The sequence below is a fragment of the Bufo gargarizans genome, chromosome 3, assembly GCF_014858855.1.
Source record: "Bufo gargarizans isolate SCDJY-AF-19 chromosome 3, ASM1485885v1, whole genome shotgun sequence".
NCBI lineage: Eukaryota > Metazoa > Chordata > Amphibia > Anura > Bufonidae > Bufo > Bufo gargarizans.
Genome location: NC_058082.1, coordinates 412,671,642 through 412,686,395, shown reverse-complemented (window position 1 = coordinate 412,686,395; position 14,754 = coordinate 412,671,642). Strand labels below are relative to the sequence as shown.

Sequence of the window (14,754 nt, the reverse complement as noted above, 5' to 3'; positions counted from 1 at the left end):
AAATTTGTATTAGTGTATTTGGATGACATTTTGATTTTTTTCTCCTGATTTCAAAACTCATAAGGGACACTTACGTCAGGTCTTGCTCATCCTGCGGGAGAATAAATTATACGCGAAACTGGAAAAATGTGTGTTTGCGGTTCCAGAAATTCAATTTCTGGGGTTTCTTCTCTCCACTTCTGGTTTTCGCATGGACCCCGAGAAGGTCCGCGCTGGGCTTGGGTGGGAACTTCCTGAGAATCAGAAGGCGCTGATGCGTTTTTTGGGCTTTGCCAATTATTACAGGAAGTTTATTTTGAATTATTCCTCTGTTGTTAAACCACTCACTGATATGACCAGAAAGGGGGTAGATTTTTCTTCCTGGTCGGTAGAGGCGCGTAAGGCCTTTTCTAATATCAAGGAGAGTTTTGCTTCAGCTCCCATCTTGGTACAACCTGATATTTCTCTACCCTTCATAGTTGAAGTTGATGCTTCTGAGGTGGGTGTGGGTGCGGTCTTGTCTCAGGGTTCCTCTCCTGCCAAATGGCGACCGTGTGCCTTTTTCTCGAAGAAACTCTCCTCCGCAGAGAGGAATTACGATGTGGGAGATAGGGAGTTGTTGGCCATCAAGTTGGCTTTTGAGGAATGGCGCCATTGGCTAGAGGGAGCCAGACACCCTATTACCGTGTTTACTGACCATAAAAATCTGGCCTACTTGGAGTCAGCCAAGCGTCTGAACCCGAGACAGGCCAGATGGTCTTTGTTCTTTTCAAGGTTTAATTCTGTTGTCACGTTCCGCCCTGGAGTTAAGAATGTGAAGGCAGATGCCCTGTCACGTTGTTTTCCGGGAGGTGGGAATTTTGAAGACCCGGGTCCCATTTTGGCTGAAGGTGTGGTGGTCTCTGCTCTTTATCCTGAATTGGAGGCAGAGGTGCAGGTAGCCCAGTCAGAGGCTCCTGATCTTTGTCCTCCTGGGAGGTTGTTTGTGCCTCTCGCTTTAAGACACAAGATTTTTAAGGAACACCACGATACGGTCCTTGCTGGGCACCCGGGGACAAGAGCCACAGTGGATCTCATCGCTCGGAGATTCTGGTGGCCGGCGCTTCACAAGTCGGTTGAGGGTTTGGTGGCAGCCTGCGAGCCCTGCGCTCATGCCAAAGTCCCTCATTCACGGCCATCAGGTCCTCTCCTTCCCTTACCCATTGCTTCCCGTCCTTGTACACATTTGTCCATGGACTTCATAACGGACCTGCCTCGTTCCTCGGGGAAGACTGTGGTTCTGGTGGTGGTGGACCGTTTTAGCAAAATGGTGCATTTCATCCCTTTTCCTGGCTTGCCCAATACTAAGACGCTGGCGCAGGCATTTATTGATCACATTGTCAAATTGCATGGTATTCCTTCAGACATAGTCTCTGATAGGGGCACACAGTTTGTTTCCAGATTCTGGAAGGCTTTCTGTTCTCGCTTGGGGGTTCGGTTGTCATTCTCTTCTGCTTTCCACCTGCAGTCGAATGGCCAGACAGAGCGCGTCAATCAGAATCTGGAGACATATCTGAGCTGTTTTGTGGCGGAGAATCAGGAGGATTGGTGTTCTTTTTTGTCCCTTGCTGAGTTTGCTTTAAATAACTGTCGTCAGGAGTCCTCTGATAAGTCACAATTTTTTGGTGCATATGGGTTTTATCCACAGTTTGGGACATTCTCGGGAGAGGGGTCTTCTGGTTTACCTGATGAGGACAGATTCTCCTCGTCTTTGTCATCTATTTGGCAAAAGATTCAGGATAATCTAAATAGCATGAGTGAGAGATATAAGCGTGTGGCGGATAAGAGACGTGTGCCTGGTCTGGACCTGAATGTTGGTGATCTGGTGTGGTTGTCTACTAAGAATATCAAATTGAAGGTTCCCTCCTGGAAGTTGGGTCCTAAGTTTATTGGGCCTGTCATCAATCCTGTTGCCTACCGTCTTGATCGTCCTCAGACTTGGAAGATCCATAATGTTTTTCATAAGTCCTTATTAAAACCTTATGTCCAACCCATTGTACCCTCGTCTTTGCCTCCTCCTCCGATTCTGGTTGATGGTAATCTTGAATTTCAGGTCTCTAGGATTGTGGATTCTCGTGTTGTCCGCAGTTCTCTCCAGTACCTCGTTCATTGGGAGGGTTATGGTCCTGAGGAGAGGATGTGGGTCCCAGTGACGGACATTAAGGCCACTCGTCTCATCAGGGCTTTCCATAGGTCCCATCCTGAGAAGTTGGGCTCTGAGTGTCCGGAGTCCACTCGTAGAAGGAGGAGTACTGTCACCACCAGACATCTGAGAAGCTCTGACAGATGCCTTTCAGAACCTCCTACTTGAGCTTCCTTTGTTTTGCTTTCAGTTCCTCATCTCGTTAGCCTCTCTCAGCTGTCATGTAGTTGGACTGATTGCATCCCTTTAAATTCCTCCCCATAGTGCATCAGTGTGCGGTTTATATTACTTCCTGGAGTGTGTGTGTATGCTGATCCTACTTCCCAGTCTTCTACAAGATAAGTGTTGTGCATTCATTTGTGTTTTTCTGTTTGCTGGATCCCAGGTGACCCTGACTCCCTCCGTATCTAGTGTAGGGAGCCGGTGGTCGTGTCCCCTCACTATTATAGGGTGTTCAGGTGTTATACAGTCGAGGTACGAGGATATGCAATCATCTACCATTGGGATTTTCGCATAGGCTGAGCAGTAAGGGAGAGAGCCAGGTTTGATGCAGGGGTCTCCCTTTTGTTCCTTAGTTTGGGATCCAGTGAGTCGTATATGCATTCTGTGTTGTCTTGTTTTCTGTACACTTTCCGTGACAGGGGTTCGCATACCTTTTCCACCTGCACTGTGAATGTTTACATGGTGTGTTCAATATAAACATGGTAACATTTAATTCTTTGTGTGCTATTAGTTTAAGCAGACTGTGATTGTCTATTGTTGTGACTAAGATGAAGATCAGATCACATTTTATGACCAATTTGTGCAGAAATCCATATCATTCGAAAGGGTTCACATACTTTTTCTTGCAACTGTATGAGTGTCAATCACTCCCAGGCAATGCACAACATTGGCAAGGCAACACATTTCTGACAAATTTAAGTCTTTGTTTTTTTAATCAAGTGGAAGAAATGATAACGAAATACAAATTGTAATAACAAAAAGTTGCCTTTGGCCTTACCCACTTTATCTGACTTTTATGTCCAAAAAAGTGAAAAATGTGCTTCAAATATATTGCACTCATTCTAAACACCATATTTCTCAATGTATTTGCACCAGAAAACTGGAAAATATGCATTGATAAATCTCCTGCTTCTCTTCCATTACAAAGCTTTCTGGCTGCCTGCTGCTGCCACCGTGGGGAGCTCAGTAAAGAGGAATGAATACAAGTAGAAGTTGTAATAATCTCTTTAAATTGACCTCCTTCTAGTGGCGACTGCGTGAAAGTGCTGTGTTTTCACCAGGGTAAGATAAGAACAAGTTGGTCTGCATCTATTGCTGGTACGCCACTGGCTACAAGTTCTCATGTCATCCAAGTACCCATGGGTGCAGCAATTTCTACGGAAAGGGTATGATGATTGATCATGGGAATAATATAATCCACTATGCTATAACCACTCACTTGTTTTGCCAACATAATATAGAATTGTGTCTGTATTGAATTATGTTATAATATGTTAATTGCTATTGTTCAATCTGATCAGTAAACTAGATTCCTTATAAAGTCTCCCTTTCCAGTAATCAGACCTGGGTTTAGTTCTCTTAACAAGCCCACTATTCTTTTACATATAGCCCTTAGCAAAACTTATGGCAAAAGTATGGTCCCCATGCCCCACCCAGGTGCGTGGAAGTTCGGGTTCGTCTGAACTTCAGGTCAAAGTTTGGGTTCCAGACCCGAACTTGACCCCAAACCCGGACCCCATTAAATTCATAGGGGACCCAAACTTCACTTTATTATTTTCCGTTATAACATGGTTATAATGGAAAATAATAGCACTGTTAAGACAGAATGCTAAATAATTAAAAATAATAAAAAAACTCACCTCCTCCACTTGATCACGCAGTCCTTCTTTCTTCAGGACCTGCGATGAGGTCACCGCGCTCAATACGTGGCGAGCGCGGTGATGTCACCACAGGTCCTGCTAAATGAAGATAGAAGATTATATCTTCATTCAGCAGGACCTGCAGTGCCGTCACCTCGCTTGCAACGTGGTGAACGCGGCGACATCATCGCAGGTCCTTTCGCAGGTCCTGGAGAAAGAAGACGTGTGTGATCATGGCTGAGCGATCAAGTGGATGAGGTGAATTTTTTAAATTATTTTTAACCCCTCCATGGCCATTTTATTTAGCATTCTGTCTTAAGAAAGCTATTATTTTCCGTTATAACCATGTTATAACAGAAAATAATAAAATCACCCGAACACCGAACCCGAACTTCAGTGAAAAATTCCGAGTTCGGGTCCTCTCAACCATACAGGTGTATCAATCACTCTCAACAATGCTGAATGCAGACGCAATGCCCAAAATTTCAGATTTTTTATTTTTTTTTTAAAGCAGAATAAAAAATAAAAAAATATTAATTTGTCACACCTGACCCCACTTTTACCGACTTCTATATCGGAAAAAGAACAGGTACTTCATAAACATTTCAACAAACATGTTCATGTTTATACCAGGCAACTGGGAAAAAATCTCCTATTTCCCTCCTATTCTAAAGCTGCCTGCCTGCAGCCACATCTAGGGGGAGCTCAACGTATAGGAATTTATGCAGTTACAACTGACTGAAATGGAAGCTGTAATAATCTGTTTGCAGTGAACTCCCCCCAAGTGATTGCTGCTTGAAAATGTAGTGATTTACATTGGGAAAAGAAAGAAGGAGTTGAGAGCTGCCCCCGCAATCCCCCCCCACCCCCTGCTCCGTGTAGCAATCACATGGTCTGCCTCTATTGAATATACGCCACTGTACTCAGATGTAGCTGTACTTTGCAGAATCTGTGCTGCACAACTTTGCCAGATTTTTCTTACATATTTGCAAGAAACTACAGTGAAATTGCTTTCATTTTCTGATTAGTTTTTATCCTTAACACTGGGCTTTATATAAAGTGCCAGGTATGTCCACACATGGCTGAAATGCTGCAGATTTGCTGTCTTGGAATTATTGCTGCAAAGTTGCTGCATTGCACAGTACCAGCAAAGTGAATGAGATTTTAGGACATCCACACTCTGCGTAAAAACGTTTCAGTTTAAATTGATGTGCGGTGTGGATATGAAATCTGCAGCATGTCAATATATACTGCGGCTCCCCATTGTGCATTTCTCCATGTGCAATGGAGGTGAAATCCACAGCCATTTCCTAACCTAAAACATTCAGACATTTCTGCTGCATATTCCATCAGTGTGGATGGACCTTAAAAAGGACATTGCTAATTTTCTTAAAGGCTATGGACACCTGGTTAAAAATCTTTAAGTCTTTTTGCAAACTGTCACTTTCTGTTTTCTTTGAATCCTGTCATCTGACGGCTCATGTGTAGCTCTTATCTGTGATCTCCTGTTTATGAGGTTTATGAAGATAAGAGACAAGAGCTACACATGAGCCATCAGATGATGGAATTAAGAAAGTGACAACCTGATTTTTAACCCTGAACATTTTTAATAAAGACCAATTGAAAAAATGATTTTTAGACCAAAATGCATAAATTGCGATCATAAAAAAATGCCCCTGTATGTGTACATAGCCTTTAGAGCAGTAACCTTGAAAATACTGTATACGTGTATGTAAATTAATATATTCAGGTATTACCTGCAATTTATTATGCTACAATTTATTCACTTTCCCTGTTTTCACTTCTGTGCTATATAGTATTCATGCACATAGGCATGTAGTCTGTATGGTATTTCATTGAGGCGGTTCTAAACTAATAGAAACTAAGGGGGAGATTTATCAAAACTGGTGAAAGTTAGAACTGGCTTAGGCTACTTTCACACTAGCATTCGTCGGTCCGCTCGTGAGCTCCGTTTGAAGGGGCTCACGAGCGGACCCGAACGCAGCCGTCCAGCCCTGATGCAGTCTGAATGGAGCGGATCGGCTCAGACTGCATCAGTCTGGCGGCGTTCAGCCTCCGCTCCGCTCGCCTCCGCACGGACAGGCGGACAGCTGAACGCTGCTTGCAGCGTTCGGGTGTCCGCCTGGCCGTGCGGAGGCGTGCGGATCCGTCCAGACTTACAATGTAAGTCAATGGGGACGGATCCGTTTGAAGATGCCACAATATGGCTCAATCTTCAGGCGGATCCGTCCCCCATTGACTTTACATTGAAAGTCTGGACGGATCCGTACGAGGCTATTTTCACACTTAGCTGTTATATGCTAAAAATAATGCAGACTGATCCGTTCTGAACGGAGCCTCCGTCTGCATTATTATGATCGGATCCGTTCGAACGCTAGTGTGAAAGTAGCCTTAGTTGTCCATTGCAACCAATCAGATTCCACCTTTTGTTTTCCAAAGGAGCTCTGAATGATGAAAGGTGGAAACTGATTAGTTGTTATGGGCAACTAAGGCAGTTCCGCTTTACACCAGTTTGATAAATTTCCCCCTAAATGGCCAGTGAGAAAATAAAGTTTTATACAATTACCTCATACACACTAACAGTGGCGTACACAGAAGAGAGGGATCCCAGAACAATGATTAAAATGGACCTCCAAGTAATGAAAAACATTTTTTTGCCTTATAAACATACTACCCTAGTTTTAGGAATCGTTTTCAGGGAACATTTTGAGCCGTCTAAGACCATGCCAAGAGTGTTTCCAAAAACCAACACAGCCAGTAGTGCTGCATGTCCATGTCATCCAAAGCAACCAGTCAGATTCCAAAGTTCATTTTTTGACCGTAGGCAACTGAATTAGTCCCTATGGCCACAGAATTCTCTTTCATTAAAGGGGTTCATACTTGATGGCCTATTCTATCCATCAACGGTAGGATTCCTACCTCTGGGACCCTTGCTGACCATCCTAATGAGGGCGGCATGGGCATCCTCTTGATGGCTGACACAGGCACGGTGGCTCATCTGTATAAACAGTACCAGACACAGTCACTTGTAGGGATGAGCTGCCAGTGATTATGGAAGGAATGAAGGGGATGAAGAGCTTGCAGGAACACTGCAGCCCCTGTGATGATCGGCAGAGGAGTCCTGTTCGTCAGACAGCCGTGATCGAACACTGATGACATCCTTTGTCATACTTTTAAACAAATAGTTTATGCAATACATACATATAAAGTTTACAAATCCTTAAGATATCTCTCTATATCAAATCAACCCCTGGCACCCTGCGAATCAGCTGTCTTAAGGAGCTGCAGTGCCAGAAACATTACCTTGAATGGGAACAGTAGCCAGTCACAGCCACTACACAGTGTACAGAGATGATCTCCTGAAAAGAGCGGATCTGATATTGACGACCTATCCTAAGGAAAGTTCATCAACAGTTATCGTAAGTCCTGGAAAACCTCTTTACTTCCCCACCCACTCGAGAGAGAAAGTTAACTTTAGTTTTGTTTTTATGCGTGAGGCCCCTTGTGAAGTTCAGTATACCAGTATCCATACAGGATGGTTTCTATTAACCTATTTGTATGGTGACTCCTAATTGACGTGGCAATAAGCATGTGAAATATTCTTCCACGGGCTATGTATCCTGCCTGTTTACACAGTCCACGTGATATAAGGTCTTAAACAACGAGTCTTCTTAATTTCACTTTCAGCCAAGAAGTTTTTTTTTTTCTAAAAGTAGAGAATATTCTCATGAAAACTTGACATGATGCTTTCAGAAAAAAATATGGTAAGATTTATTAATATTGTGTAAATTCCATTGCCCCTTCGCAGAAAGGATATACAGCCTGATAAAGGGCACTAGTACCTGAAAGTTCAATGAAATGATTACACTATGGTAACTCTGGATCATTATAATAAAAACCTGACTGAATTGCATAATTTCTGTATGGTCCCTTCTTAAAGTGTCCCTATACTTACAAAAATTGCTAAAATTAATACTAAAATGTTTATAGCGATAATGAGATAGAAGCCCTCAAACAGAGTGCTCTCTCTCCTTGATGCAGGGAACGGGCTCAATAGAAAGTCTATGAGCCCATGTCAATTCTGTCTCCTGCATCGAGGACAGACAGCGCTCTGTGGGAGCACTTCTTTCTCCTCGTTCTAGTGATTGTGGGTGTCTCAGAACTCAGGCCCCCATCAATCAACACTTTTGATATTTCACAACAATTTTTTTTTTTTAAGTACAAGGTACACTTTCAATTTAGACACCTTAAAAGTAGACCAGGAATCAGAAGATACTTCAGGTTTATCACAGTGGTACATGTTGTGTGGTAGAATTGGTGCATCTTGCTAGACATGTAAGGCTACTTTCACACTTGCGTCTTTCTTTTCCGGCGCCGAGTTCCGTCCTAGGGGCTCACATCCGGAAAAGAACTGATCAGTTTTATCCTAATGCATTCTGAATGGAGAGTCCGTCCCTCAGGATGCATCAGGATGTCTTCTGTTCAGTCTTTTTGACTGATCAGGCTTTTCAGAAAAACGTACCATGCAGTATTTTTACCTCTGGCCAAAAATCCTGAACACTTTGACTGAACGCCTGATCAGGCTTTTTTCCCATTGACTTGCATTAACGCCGGATCTGGCGCCGTGTGTTCAGTCAAAACGGATCCGGCTTTTGCATGTTAAACCCGAAAAATAGGAAAAAAAAGTTAAAGTCCATAAATGGCGGATCCGTTTTTTCCAATGCATTTTTCCATTGTGATCGAAAGCCTGATCAGGATTCAAATGTAATCAGTTTACACACGTTTTTCCGGATCCAGCGGGCAGTTCCGTTGTCGGAATTGAACGCCGGATTCAAACAACGCTAGTGTGAAAGTAGCCTTAGACACATTTCCTTACACCACCTTATGGTTAGCTTACTTTAGACCAATATTGTTCAACAAAATTTCCCACAATTTGCTACACAGTGACATTCCTAATCTTTTACAATAATTGTCTGCGTCCCCCATAACCTCCATGGTGATATAAAGAGCAGATACATTAAGTGCAGATAAAAAAAACAAAAAAAACGTATTACTCCACAGTGCACCGATAGGCTCCTGAGGTGTAAATCTGGTACTGCTGGTAAGTAAAGTGATCCAGCAAAAGCTAAAAGATATGAGGAAGAAAGAAAAAAAAGAGGTTTTTCAGGATTAGAAAAACCTGGCTGTCATCTTAGAGGAAGAGTGCCACGCCGAATGTGTGTGGTTTTGCAGCAGCTCACCTCTATTACCTTCAATGCAGGTGTTTCGATGGATAAGTGTGATGCTTTTTTGGAAGAAAGCAGGCATATGTTCCGAATCCTGGACAACCCATTTAAGGCCTCATGCACACAACCGTTTTTTTAAGGTCCGCAAAAACGGGGTCCGTAGGTCTGTGATCCGTGACCGTTTTTTCGTCCGTGGGTCTTCCTTGATTTTTGGAGGATCCACGGACATGAAAAAAAAGTCGTTTTGGTGTCCGCCTGGCCGTACGGAGCCAAATGGATCCGTCCTGAATTACAATGCAAGTCAATGGGGACGGATCCGTTTGACGTTGACACAATATGGTGGAATTGCAGACGGATCCGTCCCCATTGACTTTCAATGTAAAGTCAGGAGTCCCTTTTATACCATCGGATCGGAGTTTTCTCCAATCCGATGGTATATTTTGACTTGAAGCGTCCCCATCACCATAGGAACGCCTCTATGTTAGAATATACCATCGGATTTGAGTTACATTGCAAAAACTCATATCCGACAGTATATTCTAACACAGAGGCGTTCCCATGGTGAATGGGACGCTTCTAGTTAGAATATACTACGAACTGTGTACATGACTGCCCCCTGCTGTCTGGCAGCACCCGATCTCTTACAGGGGGCTGTGATCCGCACAATTAACCCCTCAGGTGCCGCACCTGAAGGGGTTAATTGTGCGTATCATATACCCCTGTAAGAGATCAGGGGCTGCCAGGCAGCAGGGGGCAGACCCCCCTCCCTCCCCAGTTTGAATATCATTGATGGCCAGTGCGGCCCCCCCTCCCTCCCTCTATTGTATTTATATCATTGGTGGCACAGTGTGCGGCCTCCCCTCTCCCCCCCCCCATCATTGGTGGCAGCGGAGAGTTCTGATCGGAGTCCCAGTTTAATCGCTGGGGCTCCGATCGGTAACCATGGCAACCAGGACGCTACTCCAGTCCTGGTTGCCATGGTTACTTACCAATATTACTTACCAGTAGGAGGAGCTCCCGGCCGGTCACAGACAGCAAAGCAGCCAGCAGGTAAGTATGATGCTTCGGGGGAGGGAAGCCCACACACTGTGCCACCAATGATATAAATACAATAGAGGGAGAGAGGGGGGCCGGGGGGGCCGCACACTGTGCCACCAATGATATAAATACAATAGAGGGGGGGCCGAGGGGGCCGCACACTGTGCCACCAATTATATAAATACAATAGAGGGGGGTCCGCACACTGTGCCACCAATGATATAGATACAATAGAGGGGGGGCCGCACACTGTGCCACCAATGATATGAATACAATAGAGGGAGGGGGGCCGCACACTGTGCCACCAATGATATAAATACAATAGAGGGAGGGGGGCCGCACTGGCCACCAATGAAATTGAAACTGGGGAGGGAGGAGGGTCTGCCCCCTGCTGCCTGCCAGCCCCGGATCTCTTACAGGGGGCTATGATACGTACAATTAACCCCTTCAGGTGCGGCACCTGAGGGGTTAATTGTACGGATCACAGCCCCCTGTAAGAGATCGGGTGCTGCCAGGCAGCAGGGGGCAGTCATGTACACAGTTCGTAGTATATTCTAACTAGAAGCGTCCCCATCACTATGGGAACACCTCTGTGTTAGAGTATACTGCCGGATCTGAGTTTTCACGAAGTGAAAACTCAGCTCTGAAAAAGCTTTTATGCAGACGGATCTTCGGATCTGTCTGTATGAAAGTAACCTACGGCCACGGATCACGGACTGGGATGCCAACCTTGTGTGCATCCGTGTTTTTTCACGGACCCATTGACTTGAATGGGTCCGTGAACCATTGTCTGTCCAAAAAATAGGACAGGTCCTGTTTTTTTGACGGACAGGTCATGTTTTTTTGACGGACAGGTCATGTTTTTTTGACGGACAGGTCATGTTTTTTTGACGGACAGGTCATATTTTTTTGACGGACAGGATACACGGATCACAGAGGCAGATGACAAACGGTGCATTTTCCGAGTTTTCAACGGACCCATTGAAAGTCAATGGATCAACAGAAAATCACGGAAAACGGAACAACGGCCACGGGTGCACACAATGGTCGTGTGCATCAGGCTTAAAGGGGTTTTCTGGGATTTTGATATTGATGGCCTATCCTCAGTCGTCCAATTTACAGCACCCACACCAATCAGCTGTAAGAAGAGGCTGTGGTGCTCAGTGAGTACTTAGGCCTCTTCCGAGGTCATAGGACGTCACGTTCATCGGTCACATGGCCTAGGTGCAGCTCAGTCCCATTCAAGTGAATAGGGCTGAGCTGCAATACCAAGCACAGCTGCTATTCAGTGGACAGAGATGTGCTTGGTAAGGTGTGAGAAAGCAGTGGCGCTCACCAGAGCTCCAGTAAGCACAACAGCTTGCTCTGATTGGAGTAGGACCCTACTGATCTCATATTGATGGCCTATCCTGAGGATAACCATCATTGAAAATCCCAGAAAACCCAATGTAGAAAAAACAGGCATTAAACTTTGAAGAGCAAAGAAAATTGATAATATGGTAAGAGGTGTACAGGATTGGATTGGAAGAAGAAAGAGAGGAGCCACCTTTGATAGAGAAGATAGAAAATAAAGAAGTAGTATAAGGAGAATCAACTAAAGAGAGAAGTAGCAGAAAATAGAAAAAAAGGAAGCAGAATGAAGTTCATTTTATACGGACTAGCAGACTCTATGTGATTGTAGAGGTTGTCATAAAACAAATTAAAAAGGTTGTATGTACAGTATAAATCTCCCATAGCAGGTGACCTCAGTGGTCTTCACAGAATCACCTCTGGCAGCAGGGCCTATATAACTAATTCAGTAGGAGGGTCTGTCTAACAAGAATAATGTTTGCAAAGGTAACTATTGCCTTTGGGAACTTGCTGGGGTATAGTTAAGAAGAAGAAGATGGCCACTTCGGAAATTGTGTGGGGTGGTAGTGAGGCATCGGCTGTCTGTCAGAACTATTTCTGTTGGATGGTGTGCAACTGCATCGTTGAGGAAATCCCGCGCCTGCGCCGTTCACCTCTGTATTTAGCGCAGACACAGTGAGTGAAGGCCGTGCTCCTGGTGCCGGCTTCCTCACTGTGACGTAGTAGGTGCCTGCACCAAATACTGAGGTGAACAGCACAGGCGCTGGATTTCCTCAACGATGCATGGAACTTGGACATCAATCAAGAGGGGCGGTGTGGGCAGAACGGAGGACTTGGGCGGGCTAAAGGGTGAGTGTACCGAGCCTCTAGGTGCTGAATCTACTCCCACATAGCACCTAGAGGCTCATTAGCATAGTATAAAAGTGTGTATTTTAGCAGAACGGGGACAAATGTAAAAAAAACACTGTTATGTAGTGCTGACATTAGCACATCGCTAATGTCAGTCAGCTACATAACACAAATTCTGATGGTAGAAACCCCTTAACCTTTATGGTATGTGTTAAGATTAATTTACCAAAAAACTAAAGAAAATACTGATTCTCCCTCTCTTGATATACCTGATTTCGTTAAACAAGTCACAGCCATGCAATGATTGGACTGATACCATCCAGAAGGATAATTAACATCAGTAACCCAAAAATAAGGTGACCGAAAGGAAATATCATCACAAGAAACTTGATAAGGCAATCCCCAGATACCAGAGCTTTCTAGTTTGTTTCACTTGCGGTTCTGCTGTATCAAGGCATAGGTATGTCTTTGAGCCCCCAAAAAGAGGGTTGTGGTGAGAGTAAAAATATCTGCAGTAATCCCTGCCTAAAATCAAAGCACCTGCCCTGAAAGGGGCAACCTCACTTATCGTTGGCTAAACCCTAGAATGTCACCTAGGCGGCTCTAGTAGTTTCTTTATTGTCCCGTTACCAATAAGGTCCTGAATTTCCTCCAAACACTATATATTGTATTTGGCCCGACGCGCTTTCCCTTCTTGAATCATTTGCAACTAAAGTATATATCGATCGGCTAGCTCCTCCTGCTCCATTACATGCAGCCTGCAGATTATACTGCATTTCTTGGTGTCAGGTTCCCTTTGACTACAGAGAACATGTTTGTAGTGTTAATCACTGGCAGGCTATAATTACATAGTTACATAGCTAATACAGTTGAAAAAAAGACATAAATCCATCAAATTCAATCAAGGGATAGGTGGGGACGTGAATCCCAAAATAATCAGCAAGAACAGATCAGCGCCATATATATAACTGACGGCTGCTTTAGTATATCATGCCGTAGATAAGGGCTCCTGATATATCTTCTGGGTGTAGCATGCAAGTCTTCCAAAGTACACAAGTTCTGAAAGACTGCATTATAGTAATAATGGAAGTGATGCTGTTGTGAATTGTGTTCTCATTATTATTAATATTTATTATCATCATTATGTGTTTTATTTGCTGCCTATTTGTTTTGTACCATTCAATTATTCTACACAGACCACTGTACAATCTATTCATCCTTGTCCCAGTGAAAGCCACAATGTATTTCTTCAAACCTAAAGCCCACCCTAATCAATATCATTATCAGTATATTTAAATTCCAAGAGGAACATACCTGATGGTCACATGTAGTTCGGTAGGTGCCCATCAATGACATATCCACAAAAGAGGAAATGAATCTTCTAAAATGTGGTGAAAGCGTTTTCTTAAGGTGTTTTTTTCCAATGTTATTTTCCGGTAGTAAAGACAAGACCACGGTAAAGTCTAGGGCGCCTCTTTTGGGTCTACAGGGACCTTTCAATGCAGGGACAGAAGTTAAAATCCTGTATATAAAAGGCTGTGTCATTTCTGGACGGAGCTTGCAAAATGAAAGTAAATGTTTCCTTATTCTGGTGCAGAGGAAAGTGAAAGTGACATGGAAACTGCCAAGCAAGGAAATGAGGTGACTAGTGAAAAGTATATATACAATGCATTCATTTTGTAATATATCATGATGTAAATTGGCGGTCCATGACTCCACTAAATCCAGCCATGAATTCCATGGACACTTTGCATACTTATTTGATGCTGTTTGCAAATAGTATCTTATTGTGGCATAAAATTAACTTTGATATCCCAACGTAAATCAGTGGTCTGTGTGAGAAAATACTCTGTATAAGGCCTCATGCACACGATCATTCCATTTTTTGCGGTCCGCAAACCGCGGATCCGCAAAAGACGGAAGTCGCCCGCGTGCCTTCCGCAATTTGCAGAACGGAACGGGCAGCCCATTGTAGAAACGCCTATTCTTGTCCGCAAAACGGATAAGAATAGGACATGTTTTATTTTTGCAGGGCCACGGAACGGAGCAACGGAGTGCTGTCCGCATCTTTTGAAGTGAATGGGTCTGCAGACCCAAACAACGGCCGTGTGCTTGAGGCCTTAACACTTAAAATATCTTTTTATGACAGATTATATATGTTACAAAGTTTCAGTCTGAGCTACAAATTTCTTTTCTCTATTCCAAAATGGTGGTGTCTCCCTGTGTCAAAACTCTCCTTCACCCCAAC

The 14,754-nt window shown here is 43.9% G+C and overlaps 1 protein-coding gene across 1 annotated transcript in view; it reads right to left on the bottom strand.

Annotated features, from left to right (window-relative positions):
- The window catches only part of LOC122932234 (transcription factor ETV7-like), a 51,678-nt gene extending 37,596 nt beyond the window's left edge, over nucleotides 1–14,082 (bottom strand). The window contains exon 1 of the mRNA XM_044286528.1: nucleotides 13,821–14,082. Within this exon, the coding sequence (XP_044142463.1) occupies nucleotides 13,821–14,051 (231 nt within the window). The 5' untranslated portion in view covers nucleotides 14,052–14,082. The remainder of the gene's footprint in view (nucleotides 1–13,820) is intronic.
- Nucleotides 14,083–14,754: the final 672 nt, after the last annotated feature.